This window comes from Falco biarmicus, chromosome 13, assembly GCF_023638135.1.
Source record: "Falco biarmicus isolate bFalBia1 chromosome 13, bFalBia1.pri, whole genome shotgun sequence".
NCBI classification, from domain to species: domain Eukaryota; kingdom Metazoa; phylum Chordata; class Aves; order Falconiformes; family Falconidae; genus Falco; species Falco biarmicus.
Window position 1 is genome coordinate 5,092,273 of NC_079300.1, and position 16,519 is coordinate 5,108,791.

The 16,519-nt window shown below is 40.8% G+C and overlaps 1 protein-coding gene across 1 annotated transcript; it reads left to right on the forward strand.

Annotated features, from left to right (window-relative positions):
• Nucleotides 1-272: 272 nt before the first annotated feature.
• On the forward strand, nt 273-8,153 carry LOC130158252 (uncharacterized). The gene is made up of 7 exons (XM_056358851.1): nt 273-346; nt 1,707-1,788; nt 2,810-2,903; nt 3,937-4,055; nt 4,965-5,107; nt 5,792-5,989; nt 7,942-8,153. Exons 1-7 carry the CDS (start codon nt 273-275, stop codon nt 8,051-8,053), a joined length of 822 nt encoding a protein of 273 aa, XP_056214826.1. The 3' UTR covers nt 8,054-8,153.
• Nucleotides 8,154-16,519: the final 8,366 nt, after the last annotated feature.

A 16,519-nucleotide genomic window follows, 5' to 3' on the forward strand; every position in this document is an offset into this window, starting at 1 on the left:
AATTTTTTGAGTGGGTTTCTGTCAAAAGAGGAGAATAGATATCATGTTAAATGGTTCAGCTAAAATGTTTGATCCCATATTTCAAGGGACTAGGAGTGTATGTATGCATGTCTTAGCAGAGGAGGTAGTATCTAGCTGAGAGGAAGGTAGGCTTTGAAAAGTCTTGCAGTTGTAAGCAGTCATTTGAATACATCCTAATGAGTTGTTTCCAAAACCGAGAAGAATAACGGATTTTTTTTTAATATAAAAGAATTTTTACATATTTCGCTGATATGACCTCATTTAACATACAAAGAAGCAGAAGCAAAACAAATACCAAGATAGGGCTAAGCAAGAGTTCTCCGAGGTGGGTTTTTTTCCATTTTTTCTTTGTATTGGCCAAATGTAAATCCTCTTTTCACAGAGTTGCTGTGTGTGTGAATGTCTACTGATCTGTAGCAGCACACACATGAAAAAATGGTCTGTTTGCCTCAAGATAACCTCTAAAAATGCCTAAGTAAATGTTATTTTCAAAAATGCTGAGCTTTCTCAGCTTCCCTTAAATTACCTATGGTTTGTTGTGGCTGGTTTGATCCCATTAAAAAAAAAACCCAAACATAAAGCATGAAGGGAGGAGTAGTTCCCTATGTTAATACTGCTCTGTGTAGTCTGTGTGCACTTTCAGACAAAAGCTAGGAAAGATGTAATAATGGGGTTTGCTGGTGCTTAAAAGAGGCAAGGCAATCTTTGTAAGGTCAACAGTATATGTCTCTTCATGATTATTTGCCAATAATCTGTAATTGTACGTTTTAACTGATGTTCTATTTAGCTTGTCAGTTACACTCAATATGAAACTTTCATTACCATCCTCACTAGACCATTTTAAAAATGCATTTTTATTCTCCGTTTCTGCTCCTGACTATAATTGTTTTAATGATGCTTACTGACAGCTGATATTTTCTGGCAAGCTCTCACCAAGCTTATACAGTGAAAGTTAAATTATAGTTCTGTGTGCACATACTTACTAAATTAAAAAAAAAAAAAAAAGTATTCCTTGGTAAATTTCTAAATTGCAGCTGTCAATCTGCAAATTATTCAATCTCTCTGATGCACAATTGAAGAAATAGCATCATTTGGGGTATATAAAATATACTTTTGAAGGTGTTCTTAGGCAATGCAGTAGCAAAGCACACATGCACGTGAATTCAAGGCTCTATTGAACAAAGTTTAGCTTTTCTCTGGAGCCTTGATATTCTACTAAAACATACTCAAGGGATTAAAATAGATATGCAATTGAAGTATCTTTTCATACGACCTGGACCCATAAAAGCAGGGCTATACAGGATAGAAAGGGACATATGCTATTGAACAAGTTCAGTTCTTCATTTTCTCCAAAACTGTTTTTCTAACAAACTGCCAGTAAGTTCCCCTTTCTAACATGTGGACATATCTGTGAAAGGCTTGCAAGTGTAAGCAAATGGTGCTGAGGTGAGACGTCCCACTAAGGGACTAGAGGGGATTACCTATGATTTGACTGCAGGATCATGTGGCTTGTTGTCTGGTGTTAAGTCCTACCCCTTGCTACCCTGTATTTTCTGTTGTTATAGTTTGCATTTCTCTGAACAGAATTGATTACTGGTTTAACATCTCCTCTCTAGTTCCTCAGGTCTGACTACAAGCAATCAAAATTTCTGTAAATCCTATTCATCCTGCTGCTCCTTCCTAAGTGATGCACACACTGTTCCACTGGTTTTATCACAAAACAGCGGAATCATCAGGCAGAACTGTGGTTCTGGGCTACCTTCCCCAGTAAGTGTTTGGCTTACCAGTCTGATTACAGGTTTATAAAAGAGAGACACTGACAAAGAGTAACTAAGGCAGAAATCTCCTCCTCAGCTTTGAAGCTGATTGTTTTCCCTCCTTTTATCTTCCAAAGCTAGGTCAGATTATAAATAAGATTATATGATACAGTGTCAGCAGTGGCAAGGGATTTGACTCAGCCTTTGAGCACCATGCACTGAACTGGGTGCAACGGGTAAGTATATAGTAAGTTCTGAAAAGGCTGTGTGTAAGGTATGAAAGGTGACAATACAGATATCCTGCAAGAAGATCCCTCTCCAATATTTGAGCCAATTCATAGAAGTAAACCAGAACGGGCTTTGGTAAACTACACCTACACTGCAAATTCCCCCAGCATTTACCAGCTCCTGGATGTGGCTCTCACTGGAAGGTGGAGAGTCAGAGGTGCATGCTCTAACTCTCCTCACCTCTTAACTCCATCATCATGGTTTCCAGTGCAAGAAATACTGGAAGTTCAAGCAAATGTCAAGCTGCATTGCACCGAGGTGTTCCCCCACCGTAGGCAACCACGGTGCCGTGTCTGTTGGGCATGACTCCAACCACACCTGCTCTACACACTACAGGCAGTGTTAGAGACTTTGTTGCTTGCGCACTCCTGGGAAACTGATGCCCAGGAGGTTATAGAACATGTTTTAGTGGAAAAGCAAAATGGACAGAAACCTCATATTCTCAAATGCAGTGGCAGCTTTTCTGTATTTAGGTTTAGTGCCTCACTTCTGCTCAGGATAAATTGTATGTAAGCTTGTCCAGGAATGTGTTTACATGCATATGCATACACAAATGCATGCTGTTTTATCCTTGCTTCCATACATAATTTTGCTATTCAGCAGATGGTATTAAGGCAGAAGACATTGTAAACATGTATGAATATTATTTTTACCACAGTAAGGCAAGAAATATGAGAAAATACAATGCCAGAAACTGAAAAACTCAAATGTTTCCTTTATGACTTTACTGTGCCTTTTTTAAGCTTCCTTCTGATTCCTTCAAGTATCTCGGCTGGTGTGACATAGAAGAACATGAGGTTCAAGGAAATCAGCTCCGTTGTCCCCGAGTGAGAGAAGGTAAAGATCATAAAGACATATTCACATTTAAGCCTTAACTCTATCTACTCAAACATTATATCCTTAAATATTACGAGCTTAAATCATGGGGTTTGGTATTGTTTTGAAAAGGGGCAGGATTCTATCCCATATTGTACATGCTTACTTTTTTTAACCACCAGGAAAATACCCTTCATAATTTTGAAAATGGAGGAAAAAGCCAAAAGTACAATTTGTGAATTTTTAGGAGTAACATGGTGTTGATTACTTTTCTCAAAAGTTCATTAATACTTAATTACTGTTCAGAATACAGTAGCCATATGCCAAACAAGAAACTGAGTGTGAAATCCAGTCCTGCAAACAGTGGCACATGTGTTTTATTTTAAGACCGAGTTGGTCCAATTACAATCTGTAGACACACTCAAAAATACAGAATGAAAGGTGGATTTCAAAATCCAGTGTTTGCATCTTTGGGACTAAGCAGTGGAAAAAATCCACACTGTCCTTGCTTTAGTTAGAAATTTAAAGATGTCCATAGTTCTGAGAATTTCAGTAGGCTTTAAACTTTGTCTTCAGCGTGTGTCATTTTTACTTCAAATGAGGGTTTGAGTATGGCCATTGATCCCAGTTGCATTTGTTGTCAGTGATCTGAAAGTTACAAACATATCCCTTTCTCAGGATAATTAAAGGATAAGTACATAACTGTTACATAAACTTATAGCATGTGAAAGAATATATAGACATGGTATTTTAGAATTCATATGCTTATGCTCGACTGTTTAGAAAAACCTTTTATTCTGAGCTGTAGAAGAAATGTCTTTTACTAACCACATCATCACGACCTTAGGTTGCTTGCTGAATTATGAACCCAGAAATGATAGAAAAATCTTCACATTAGTTTACATCTTAGAAGCCTGGAAACCTACACACCTATAATATTATATATACTTCTTCATTTCAGGTATCTTCCCAGACATATAGATAATATTTCAGCAAGCAACTAAATGCCAGTTCCATATCACATCCATTATTGTAAATCTTTTTTTCTGACTAGGGCCCTCAGAAGAAGAGCTATTTTTCAGAGGAGAAGAACATACTTTGAAAAAAAGAAAACAAGTAACTGACACAGAGAAGTGGCAGAAGAAACTGCAAGAGAACTGGGAAAACTGTGCTGTAAAACTTTCTCATTAATATTTTGTACTGCAGTAGTAAATAAGCCAAATAATAATGTGTTGGCTGCTTGTCGCATTTAGCAGGTTTAAAGCTCCAGTTGGCCCCTTGACATTGTAAAACAGAAGGTTTTTTCAAGCTGGAAGAAACACTGGAATATACTATTATTTAGGTTATGACCCAAAAGAATGAAAAAAAAAAGAATGTTTTTACAGGGCTTCATTTGCGCTGGGGCATATGCGAACTAGTGACATTCTTTGCCTGCTTAGTGCCTTCCTCAAAAATTGATGATAAATGAACGCTTAGAGAATGGACCAGTCTCATTTCAGCTCTTTCACTCTCTCCTCATACCAGCCTGTGCAGCTCTTTTGGCTGGAGGTACTACATTATTGATGGTTTCGATCAGCAGTAAGTTACGACCTCCCTAAGATCACGGAGGAAGCCAGGTAGTAACTTCATCTAACACTGAGATCCTGTTCTCTGGATCACGCCTCTCCCTATGCATAAACATATGATACGAACTGGGGAATATTGATAGCTGGCTGCTGCCCAGCACTTTTTTTCCAGAGAAGTTTAGAAACCAAACCAATAAGCCACAATCACTTAGTGCTGTTTTCTCCACCCGGAGCACACACACTGGCATCCCCACTCAAAGAGGGAAGAGGGTCTGGACAGTAAGATTCATATGCTTAAGTGGTGGTTTCTTTCTTCTTTACTTTCAAAGAATTATGCAGTGCATCACTAAGATTCTAGTGTGAATTTGGCAAATGGCACTACCATATTGTTATAAAAGCACCATGATAAAATAGATTAATCTTTTAACCAATTCTGACACTGAAGATATTTAATGATAAAGTTATTAGAAAGCAACAAAAAAAAAAAGTGATTGATCTTATTTTTTTCCTTTCCCAGGAGTTGAACCTTTCATTTCAGGACCTCGGTGACCATTATCAGGTGGAAAAATTCAAAAGGATTCTTCAAAGATTAATTCGGGTAGAAAAACTTTGGTTGGTGGACAATTCTTTGACAGACCTAGGTGCCATAAGGTTGCCAAGGTAGGCAAAATGTCTTGTTTCTATTTTTATGCAATATAATATCATAGAAATCGAAATTATTATTTACTTAAGTAATAGCTGGAGCAGACTCTTAAGAACTGCAAAAATATAATATTTTGGGGGGTTATTATGTTGAGAATCCATCACTATATTGCTATTCTGAGTTTATGTCATCCCCAAGTTGAAAATATTCCGCAAGGCCACGTGATGTCCCCTCTATTCCTGGTGCATAATTAATGAGCCTCATCAAGTTAAGTGAATTTGTGCTGAAATGGAAAGTTATTGAACACTGAAGGAATCTGTGTGAAGAGGTGGTAGAACATAAACCAAGTGTGACCATAACAACTATATTTTTATAATCCATCTATTGCTACTATGTTGTCATTTGTCTAGGTATATAGAAAGTTGTAATCTTGAGAACAGGAATAATGATGTATCCGTTGTACAATATAATCCAAGCTGACAGTATAAAATGTAGAGATCTGATCTTGCAGTCCATGGCAAAAACAGCACAAATGTAAAACTAGTGTGAAAGCAGGTCTTGAGGAATCAAATTCTTGTATCTCATTGGAAGCCCTAAGTTGCCATGACTTTGATTACGTGAAGAGCCATCCCTGTGTTGGTTTACAAGGTGTATACTATTACAGATGTGATCAGTGATGTCATATGCTTTGTACTTTACAGATGCAGAGAACTAAATGTCAATAAAAACCACTTTACATCCTTCAAACAGCTGCCAAAGATACCTCAGATTCAGCACTTATCACTTGCTGAAAATAACATCATGACACTAAGTGGACTAACAGACTTCAGACACACTCCACTGGAATCCCTTATACTCAAGAGGAATCCTTGTGAATTTCAAGAAGGATACAGACAATGGTAAGTCTTACCATCTCATAGCCAACAAAATTTGATCAACATGAAGAAATGTTTGTGAGAGAGTTCAAAAGGAATAGGTTCTCAAATACAGCAAGCTCTCCCAAGCAATCTTTTTATATTCACATAGTCTCAACTATGGTAAATACTCCAGCAACATGGGGTAGTGAGCCAGTATCTGACAATAGCCACAAAATATTCACAAACTGTTTAGGAGGTTTTCTGATCCCATGGCTGGCAGTTCTTGAACTGAACTAAGTCCGTGGATCCAGTTTAGAGACAGAGCAGATAAATTAGATTCTCTTTTATTAATAGAAACTACCTATTACTCAAGCTCTCTTCAGTCTCCTTGCATCCCTCATCTCTTCCAAAGGAAGTCTAAATTGCATTACATGTCAGAGATGGAATCAGAAGGATGTGTTGAAAGATGGGAGCTAAAGCAAGAGAAAATGAAGTTACCTTCATTTGATGTTTTCTGGACTCTGCTCTCTGTGGCAGCGCTGTGAAAGCTGCACTGGTTGAGTCCCCACTCGGGGTAGGTATATGTTGCAGGCAATGCAGTGTAGTGTAGACTTGACAGAGCTGCCTTGGACACTGGAAAAAAAAATCAAATCCGAGAGAGAGTAGAAAATTCAGGGGAAGATAATTCATTCTAAGTCTCACGCATGTTTTGACACTCACACCCCTATACCATTCTTCCCCCGTTGCTTTGACTCTAAAACCCTGTTGCCAGGAAAAAAAAAATGATGCACACAGGTCAGAAAGGAGGACGAAGTGTGTTCCTTCTGAACTCCAGAAATCTGCGTGCTTGCATGTTTTCCCTGGCTACAGAGAGTCATGTCAGCCATCTACAGAAGGCATTGTTGATATTTTTGAGATAAACTTTACAGCATGTGTCTCAGGAGTCATCTCTTCCTGGAAGGAGAAATAAAAAGAAGTTTAAAAGAAAATGTTAAATGAAAACCTCTCTGGGTTTCCAGTATGGTTTTTCCTTCAGTCTAATAGGCATCCCTATGACAGTGTGATGGCGATGCTTGTGCTTTCCAAAGGTAGATGGGCAGGTATCAAGTTGAAAGTTAAAAAGAAAATTAAAAATGATGGATCTCACATTTTATTTTCACATTAAAAGGTCCAGGAGAACAATAGATGAAAGGCAATTTTAAATAATTACTAATTATGTTTCTGCTCCCAATCTTACCAGTTCTTAAGGCAGTTGAATATTGGTATTACACTGGTATTACTTTCACTGCCCAGGTTGGAAGACAGAATGAATCATTTGCAAGCACAGATAAACCCGAGTTAGATGCTGAGATTGAGCACTGGAGTCCACACTCACCTCAGAAGGCACAGAAGCAAACACCGTAGCATGTGGTTTAACACCCTGTGCGATGCTTGTGGAGGGGCTGGGGCTCTACCAAACTCTTCTGAGGAGCAAAACAGCAGTCTTCATGGCTGAGGTTAGAGGTAGTGAGTAGTGATGTGCTTTTTAAAAGGGACAGCGGATTAGGAGGTAGAGCCATTCATCTTGGTTTGGCATCATGCTCACAAAACAGGGACTTCTTTGGGAGAAACAGAAGTGCAAAAAGGTTTGCAGAGAGCCCAGTTTCCCTGTCACAGAAGGGTAAAACTTGAGTTGCGCTTCTTGCAATCTGCATCTTTTCAGCAGTCTAGGAAATTCAGTCTAGGCTAACAGTGTGTCCTCTCTTTTGCATTAGACTGGTTTGGTTCTAATCCAAACCAAATGTGTGGTGCTTTACTGAGTCTGAGGATATAAAACTCGTGCAACGGAGTGAAACCTGATTTTTTTTTTTATTAGCTCTTTATTAGATAAATTCTGCAAGAAATGTCAAATATGTTTGAATCTACTGTTTGGTTTTTATCAGTGTCTATTTTGTTCTCAACATTTCCCAAGATTATGTATCTCAATTTCTATTTTTCTTTTGTCTCTTTTTAAGTGTATTCTCCAGTTTGCCAAATCTGAAAATGCTGGATGGTATCCCAAAACTGCCAGAGGACTGTTCACCCCGAGTTACCAGGTTTTTTTTCAAAATCTGTACTATACTCTAGCACTGTATTTTTGTAGGATCACAACCATGCTAGAACCACCTCACAAAAGAACAAGAAATCCTGTGTACGGAAGTTACTATTTCTTTGTGATCAAAGAGATAATGAGGCAGAAATATGATTTTTTGAATGTGTTTGTGGTACCACAGACTTGAATTAAGTATGGATAAATTATATGTAAATAAGACATAATATGTATACTGAGTGTCATGAGTTTAGTGTATTAAAAATATTGGGTGAATTTCTTGTCCAGGAACTCTGTGTAGACAAAACTTTGCAGTTATTGACTCCAATTGCATTTACTTAAAGTATGTCCAAGTTCAGACCACATGCTCACGGTGGGAAATGGTACAGGGATTAACATCCAGGCTGAGGTGAAAAGGGAAAAAAACATCAGCAATTGAATAAAAGAACATGCTGTGCAGTTTCTCTCTTTATGTCCTACCAATGTCATAGTGCTCTTTAATGTGCTTTCTAGATGGGAAGGGCAGAGCCACCCCAATCATTTTATCCTTAAAAATTAAAAATAAATGCAAAAAAGTCCTTGCTTGGGAGTTTGGTGTGGCTAGAGAGCACTGGGGAGGTAAATCATGAAAAAGGAAAGAAGTCTTTTGACTCATTGCTGGCATTGCTTAGGAATGTCTTGTTGCTTAACCGAGGTTCCTCAAACCAAAGCCACAATGAGGGAAAAGAACTGTGGAAGCTGAAAAGGAACTTGTAAGGGCTCCCCAGGATATCTGAATGCAATTATCTTTGAGAGGTAGCTGTCCTTGTCTTTGATTCATTTGCTGTTCAATTTTAGTTGGGTTTTTTTTTTTTTTCTAGGCAGCTCATGCTGGCACACAAATAGCTGTGCCACTAATGGTTCAGGAAAAGAATGACAGAGTCCTGGAAAATGAAGACAATTAACAGAATTGCCTAATTCCAGAGACAGTCAATAAATTCTCTGCTGTGTATTGGCTGCAGGCACGGTTTGGTTCAGTTACACAGGAAGGAGTAATGACTGCTCAGCCCTGTGGAGCTCTGCAGTGACTTATCAGCAGAAAGGTCGCAGCAGCTCTATATAATGTGTGTTGGATCTGGGCAAGAGGAATGACCAGCAGCTTGAAGAGTTTTCAGGCTCTCCCTTAAGACTGTCCTACCTCTCCCACAGCCTAGCAGTCAAAACAGTTGATCAAGATGTTGTGTGAAGCATATCGCAAGAGTTTGAATGTACAACAGTATCTAGTTCAAAGTATTTTCTGCAGCAGTGAAAGGAAAGAGGCAGTGGACCACTGCAAAGAGGTGTCAGGAGGGCTCAGACTCAGGAAATATTCTTGCAATTCACAGAAGCGGGCCAGTTCCTTCCCAGTATTTACATGCTGACAGGATCTGATAACTCAACCCAGTCAGTGTAGCCCACCCCAGCAGTAAGAACATACTGCAGAATCAAGAAGCTACAGTTCCACAATACACGGCATCAAGCTTTTACAGTTTCAGGGAGAGATGATACAGTTTACACAGAAACAGCAAGGCAACCAGAGCTTTGAAACAGGAAAAGCAGAACATTGTGTGCTGCACAGTGTGGCAAACTGGTCCAGAAGAACAGGAATTTTTCACAGGGGGAGGATAAGAACAGAAAACAGGAAAGCTTTCTGAGGAGTGAAGCTAGCAGTCTACATCAGATTTAGAAATTAATCCAGATATAGTATAATAGAGTAATTGGCATTAAAACCCCACTGTTGTGTTTGGGTTTGGGAAAGGGTAAAAACAAAGGATGAAATATATTCTTCTCAACCGAGGATGTATGTGAAAAAATACCATCTCCTCAGAAGCAAGGCAGGGAGCTAAAGCAGCGAGAAAAGAGGGCCTGAAGGACCACCGTTAGTGACCCAGCCAGAGACAGACAGCAGAGAGCAGCTGAACCCTGACTGCGGTGAGGCCGTGCGTCTGGAGGGGAAAGGGGAAGTTTTTTTCCCAAGGTGTAAGACACTAAGGAGCATTCAATTCGGCGATGTTCCAACCACAGCAAATAGCACTTGAGGACTAGGCTGTCTTCCCAGAATTCGGCATTAGAAAGTGAGACTGAGATGGGAAATTGCTCCAGTCCCGTGGGTAGACATCTCACTTACAAGCTCCTAGTGAAGTTACCACCCGCTTCTTGCACATGCAATTAAGAGTGGGTCAAGTCTCTCCTGGGAACACGCTCAGAGGCTTTGCTCTTTAGACCCGAGTCCTGGGTCAGTCACAAGAAATTGGCACAGACAGTGATTTATTCTTTCCAGACAGGAAGTTGGTTCTACTCCCATTATTTTTCCTTTCATTATTTTAATGCTCTGGCTTTGGAATTCCAGAGAAATACAAGGTAATCTCTGGGGAGCCATACTGATTTTATTTAAAGTGTATCCAGGAACAAGAATGTAATGGTGGTACTTGAGTCACTTTGCTGCAAAGAGATTTAAATGAGATCACAGAACCATAGACTGATTTGGGTTGGAAGGGACCTTAAAGTTCATCCAATTGCAGCCCCCTGCCCCGGGCAGGGCCACCTCCCCCCAGCCCAGGTTGCCCAGAGCCCCGTCCAGCCTGGCCTTGAGCCCTGCCAGGGACGGGGCACCCACAGCTGCTCTGGGCAGCCTGGGCCAGCGCCTCCCACCCTCACAGCAAAGAATTTCTTCCCAATATCTAATTTAAATCTACCCCCTTTCAGTTTAAAACCATTCTCCCTTGTCCTACCAAAAAGAATTTATGTTCCAGCTGGTTGAGTGGACAACAGCTGTAAGACTGAGGAAGCACATTGCAACATTACCAGTCAACTAGAAACCCCAGCAGCAAGAACCTTTTGAAAATGACCTCAAGTTCATGCCAAGCCAGGGGTAAATTAATATACATTTTGGGTTCTAAATTAGATTATTACTATCTGATTTTCTTTACTACCAAACTTACACTCAGCTTCGCTCAAGAAAAAACGGGCCTGCAGCAAATTACTCTTGAGTTTTACTCCTTCTTTTCCACATTTACGTTATGGAGCGGACTAATCTAAACCTAATCCATGATTTCAAGAAAATCTGAAATGAATGGAACAAAAGTAGAGCCTTTATTTTACTAGAACTTTTGAGATTTCATCTGTTGTGATTGCACTCTGAAATCTAAAATAATAGCTACCACCTGTGAACTCAGTATCAAGGTATCATGAAATCAATTTCCAGTTATTCACAAAGATTCCTTGAAACCTGAAATTTCATGAAAATTTAGCAAAGTGTTCCCAAAGTCTTGCCTGACATCATGGGACAGGCCCAGGGCTGATAGACCTCAGAACTCTGTTCCCGAGTCTTGTTTTAACTGTCTCTTCCTTTCTCATTGTGTCTAAATCTCTCAGTATAAAATAAAACGTGAGCAATATCCAATCAAGAGACAGATTCCATAAATGAACAGAGAGAAAACAAGATTTTTCATTTGATCTATTTATTATGATCCTAGGAATTCCAGAGCAGGGTTTAAAAAATCTGTATTATAGTACCTGGATGATGGAAGCAAAGAAAGTTGTAACAGAAGAGAAAACTACTGATGAGCATTTCAAAGACCATTTGCTCATATACACACTAACCTTGTAGAACATGAAGCACAAACACCCTATGTTCATAGTGGTCCAAATTATTTAAAGCACTCTGGAAATAAGGACTTTGAGCCAATATCCTTCTCTAGGACCACACATTGCAGCAGCACCAGTATTAGCTGTGAATACAGTGAAGAAGCAAGCAGTGGCTTTCATTGCAAAAATGTCTTCTTTCAGTTCCTTACGCTGAGCTTGAGAGGCTGAGAGAGCACGTCAGAGGCAAACACAGAGTTAAGCCTGTAAATGCAAATGCTCACATCCCAAGTTATACACCTATAGGGAATAAATAAGTTGTCAGTGATTCCCTAGAGTTTAGCCTGGCAGTGCTGGAGCACAGAACGGTTACAAGGACATCACAAGTGACGTCCTGAGGTCCTTGTCAAGTCCCATGTCACTGTGTCTGTAAAAAATTTGCCTGGCACGTACTTTGAAATATGCTGTGGGAAAGGATGTGGGTGCCGTGGTAGGTCATGGTGCTCGCTGTGTCATCGTAAAGCAGGAAAGAGCTGGCACAGAGCGCTGTGCTCTGGCAGGTTGCTGATGTCTCACTGCACGGCCAGGCTGCTTTGGCTGCTGCTGAAGGCGGTCTGGCTCTTCCTCCATGGACCAGCGTGCATGTGTGTGTGGCTGGGAAGGGGGTTAGTTTTCTTTCGTCTGCCCTGGCTTCTGTTCATGGTATTTGTGTATTAGTGATGCCAGGACCGCGGTGCTTTCAGTGCTTGCTTATTCCCACACCGAACACAAGTGACTGTTGAAGTCCATCCCACGTTAAGTTCAACAGCAAAACTTCCACTGACTTCAAAGCTGCAGAAGCACAACTTTATTCTTCTGTGTGGAAGGAGGGAAGGAAACTACTCACAAATCGGGGATCAGGTTACCAAAAAGGGCACGATGAGGCTGTTAACCTTTAAGAGGCAGAACACTCTCCCCTTTCCCTGGAGAACCTCTTTTTGAAGATCAGAGTTTACCATTTCCTTCCTGACTGATTAAAATCAAATACCTTCTGGTCTATGCGAGGCAGCTTTCAATCACTGCCGCTTAAGTTTTGCCATTCAATAAAGAAGCTTCAGCATCTTTGATGATTCCCCTGCTATCAGCACTGAAAGAAAAAATTAATTTAGTGAATATACTGACTGATGTTGTGATCTATTTGGATACATGTATGAGACATGCAGAGGCACATTGGTGGGAAACATGCGTGGAAATAAGCTATTAAGATGTCCCAGAGCATTCAGTTTTCATTTGTAATCTATCAGCCAAGATACATGTACTTTGGAACTGTCAGGTACCGTGTTAGGTTAGGTAACTGAAAGCACTGAAGATAAGGAAAGAAGGCCATTGACAACATATGCTTTGGATAAAAGGAGCTAGAAAAATCAACGGAATGACCATAACAGGGACAAGAGAAGCATGGGCAGTAACAAATTGGGAATGACCAGAAAGTTCATGAATAGTCAAGGTACAGGAAACAGCGCAGTCAGCCCTGGGGAGTGAAATCCAAGCCAATTTTTTTTTTCCCCCTGTTTCATACTGATCGTTTTATTTTTACTATGTGTTAACATATTTCCCATTCCTACTCTACATACAGTCTGTTTTCTTTCTAATAGATTGTTATAATTACTCTTTATGACCTGAGCACTGAACCGGTTTAAGGATGCTCCTATTAAGAGGCATGGATGATGAAGTCAGCTGTTTCTTTGATGCAGTTTTAATTTTCTGTGTAAAATGTACAAAGTTCCATTTTTCTGAACTCAAGGAATATCAAACGAGAGACAGCATGTGTGCTCAGGGCTCCAAGCCCTTTTTCAGCAGTACTTAGCTTTCACCTTTTCTTAGCATTGCATATCTTTGAGCTTTACTCACCTAGGTTTTATCTTGCTTCTGGTTTTTTTGTTAGCTCCATCACACTCTCGTGACCGCAAAGACCTTCACCACGTTGGGCTAATGCTTCCTGTGAGCCTGAGATGCTCACCCAGGGTGTCTCCATTTGCTTGGGCTGCTGCAAGCCTTTCATTGCTTCCCAGACCTAGCTGTTCTCTCCTTGCTCGTGCCTCTGGTCCTGCCCTGCAGCTTCACCCAGTTCCACCTTCAGGTCCACCACTGCAGTTGGTATGTTTCGTATCGTGTAGGCAAAACAAAATTGTTGGTGGAGCAAGAAGTGCTGTGGGTGTAAATAAGTCAGTCAAACGACATCCATTCTGTACAAGATATCCCTATTTATCTTTAAAAGGCAGAATCCTTCATGAGGACAGATGTCTAAACCAGGGTACATTATAGAGAAATGTGTTCAGCTTGGGGGACATTTGAAATCAGCAGTGTCAAAAAGACAAAGAATAAGGAGTTTAGACCTGCTGCATTTCTTCACTTAGCTTAATGTTTTACCACTGGATCTAACTTGAAGTATTGGCCATCTGTTTTCTTCTGCCTTTTTTTTTTTTTTTTTTTTATTGTCTTCCTTTAAACATTACAACAAATACAACTATAAAATCACAGCTTAAGCTCAAAAGGGTAGATGTCTGCCTGGAGAGAAAATGGAACATAGTGTTAATTCTATAGAGGGAAGTGCTTAAAGTGCTTATCATGGCCCATGCCACGAAGATTAGGTAAAAACGTCCCAAGTTTTTTACTGTGACACCATGACAGTCAAGTACTCTGAGCCAAAAACCTCACAGTAACAGAGTGCCTATTATTGTATTCAGCCCCTAATATTTGCCAGCTTGAAGTGCTAGAATAAGTTCAGGACAAATTTCTCGGCAGATATAATCCCATTTATTCTAGTTGAGTTTATTTACATCACAGATGTCTGCCAGTTATTGAAAAGGCCATAATTAAATGTACCCTGAATGTGCCTTTAAGTTCTGGACCTTCACATCCCGTTCAGTGCGGTATCTGGGTGCCTGCAGTCATTTGGGTGCTGGATGCAGAATACTGTTAGCACTGCACACCCGAGCACGGGCAGGGCTGCAAGGCAGCAGTTTATATGATGAAAGGTGTCCAAGTTTGAGCATAATTGTGTGGCACTGCAAGGTCCTGCACAGCGTTCTCTGGGGGCTATAACAGCATGTACAGGTCTCTATATCCTTGCCGTAATGAGTATTTCAAGAGAAGAAAAAGGAGCTTTTTAAGCCAGCTCTGCTGGAGACTTGATATAAATTACTACAGCTCCAAACCTGCGCTGCTGTGAAGCAGTGCTAGTCCTCCAAGAGCAGATATTTGGGAACTGCAGTCTCAAGAGGGGAGACAGGCCAGTGCCGTGGCAGGTTTTGTGCCTGGGGAGCCTGGTCGGGAAAGGGCTGGCGGGGAGATTTGTGCTGGAGAGAAACCAGCTGGGCTGTGGGGATGCACTGGGGGGCAGATGGCCGAGGACTGCATAGGTTGGGAAGGGAGGACCGAGCCTGGGCAAGGGCTGGAAATGCAATGTTGAACCAAAGCTAAAGAGGCACATTTCAGCAGGGGCTTGACAGAATAATGCCTCGGTGGTCTAGAAGATGTATTGTGGTGCATTCGTTGTGACTGATGCACTCACTGCAGTTATCTTCACGTTTAGAACTATAAACATGACTGGAAAGGCAATGTCTTCTGGTGTATTTACCAGAGGAAAAAGTCCAGATGAGTAATAAAAGCCCCAGATATCTAAAACATCTACATTCACAGCAAAATATAACGCGACATAATAAATGTATGTGTGCATTTAATGCCAAGAGCCTTCAAAGCAGGTGCAAGCTAGACGGGGCAGTTCATAGTGCACAAGAAGGACCAGGGTTTGGGGATGGTGGGGTTGTTTGCTTTGTAAATGTATGTGAATAGTCACCTCTGGAAGAAGCTAGGTATTTTTAAAATAACTAAAGCGAAAGGTATTACATACGGTATTAGAAGAAAACCAAAATATCTATTTCTGTTTCTAATTACAAACATCTGTGTATAAATGAAAGCCAGTTCTCCCTCTATAGGCATATCTCCTCCATGTGCCTGATTCCTGTGAAGGACGTGAATCCAGTATGGATGCTGTAAGGCCCATCGTTAACTGAGCTGGACTCCTGATGTGCTCATATTCCAGTTGCTACTGGTCTTCCTGTTCCTCCCTCTCCTCCTTCCCCTGCCTGTAAATTAAAAAATACGCTGCCTTCCAGGCCTGTGGCCCATGCAGCTATCTCCAGATATAAGGCAGCCCTCCTACCATGGGATGGGTGTCTGCCAGGCTCTCTGGGAAGCTGAAGACAGAGATCCACAGTCTCATACAAGCAGAACGGATGAAACGTGTATAAATTAAGCCCTGATAAGAAGCATCACCAGCTACAGCCAGAGGACCCAGACATCTGCAAGCTCTGCCTAACAAGGTAAAACTTGGTGAACTGAACTTTGGAGTCTCCAAAGAAAGAAAAGATGAAGGGCTACGGTGTGCGTGGGGTGGCTGGGAAGGGGGATCACTGAGGCTGAATTTGCTTTGTGTAAGTGCTTGCCCCACAGGACTTGCTGTGATTTGCTCCTCCAGCCTCAGCAGATTTGCTGCAGCCTCAGTTCCAACAGCCTGAGGACAACTAACAGCCTGTGAGTGGAAACAAATAAGGAGGCAACATGGGGCTAAACAAGGTAAGCTAATTATTGCACACTTTTTCGTAGGCCGTAAAGCTTGGGTTATTAATTACTGAATGTGACTTTGCTGGAGAAAAGCAGCTGGTAAACAAGTTTCTTGAAAGATGTATATATTGCTGAAGTTAATACTCTCCTTGCATTTATCTACTTGCTAAGAGTACTGTTGGCTTTACAACATGGGACAGCATGCTGGAACACCCTCTGACTGCTGCGCCGTAACTTACAGCTGCATTTCATGCTATGCAGGTGGCACGTCTTTTGTTCTGTCTGCTGTGACTTTA

Coding starts and splice junctions, on each gene's coding strand:
- LOC130158252 (XM_056358851.1), top strand. CDS start 273: ATGACCTCATTTAACATACAAAGAAGCAGAAGCAAAACAAATACCAAG. Junction 1,789..2,809: donor GTTCTGGGCTACCTTCCCCA/GTAAGTGTTTGG, acceptor GCCTTTTTTAAG/CTTCCTTCTGATTCCTTCAA. Junction 4,056..4,964: donor AGAACTGGGAAAACTGTGCT/GTAAAACTTTCT, acceptor TTCCTTTCCCAG/GAGTTGAACCTTTCATTTCA.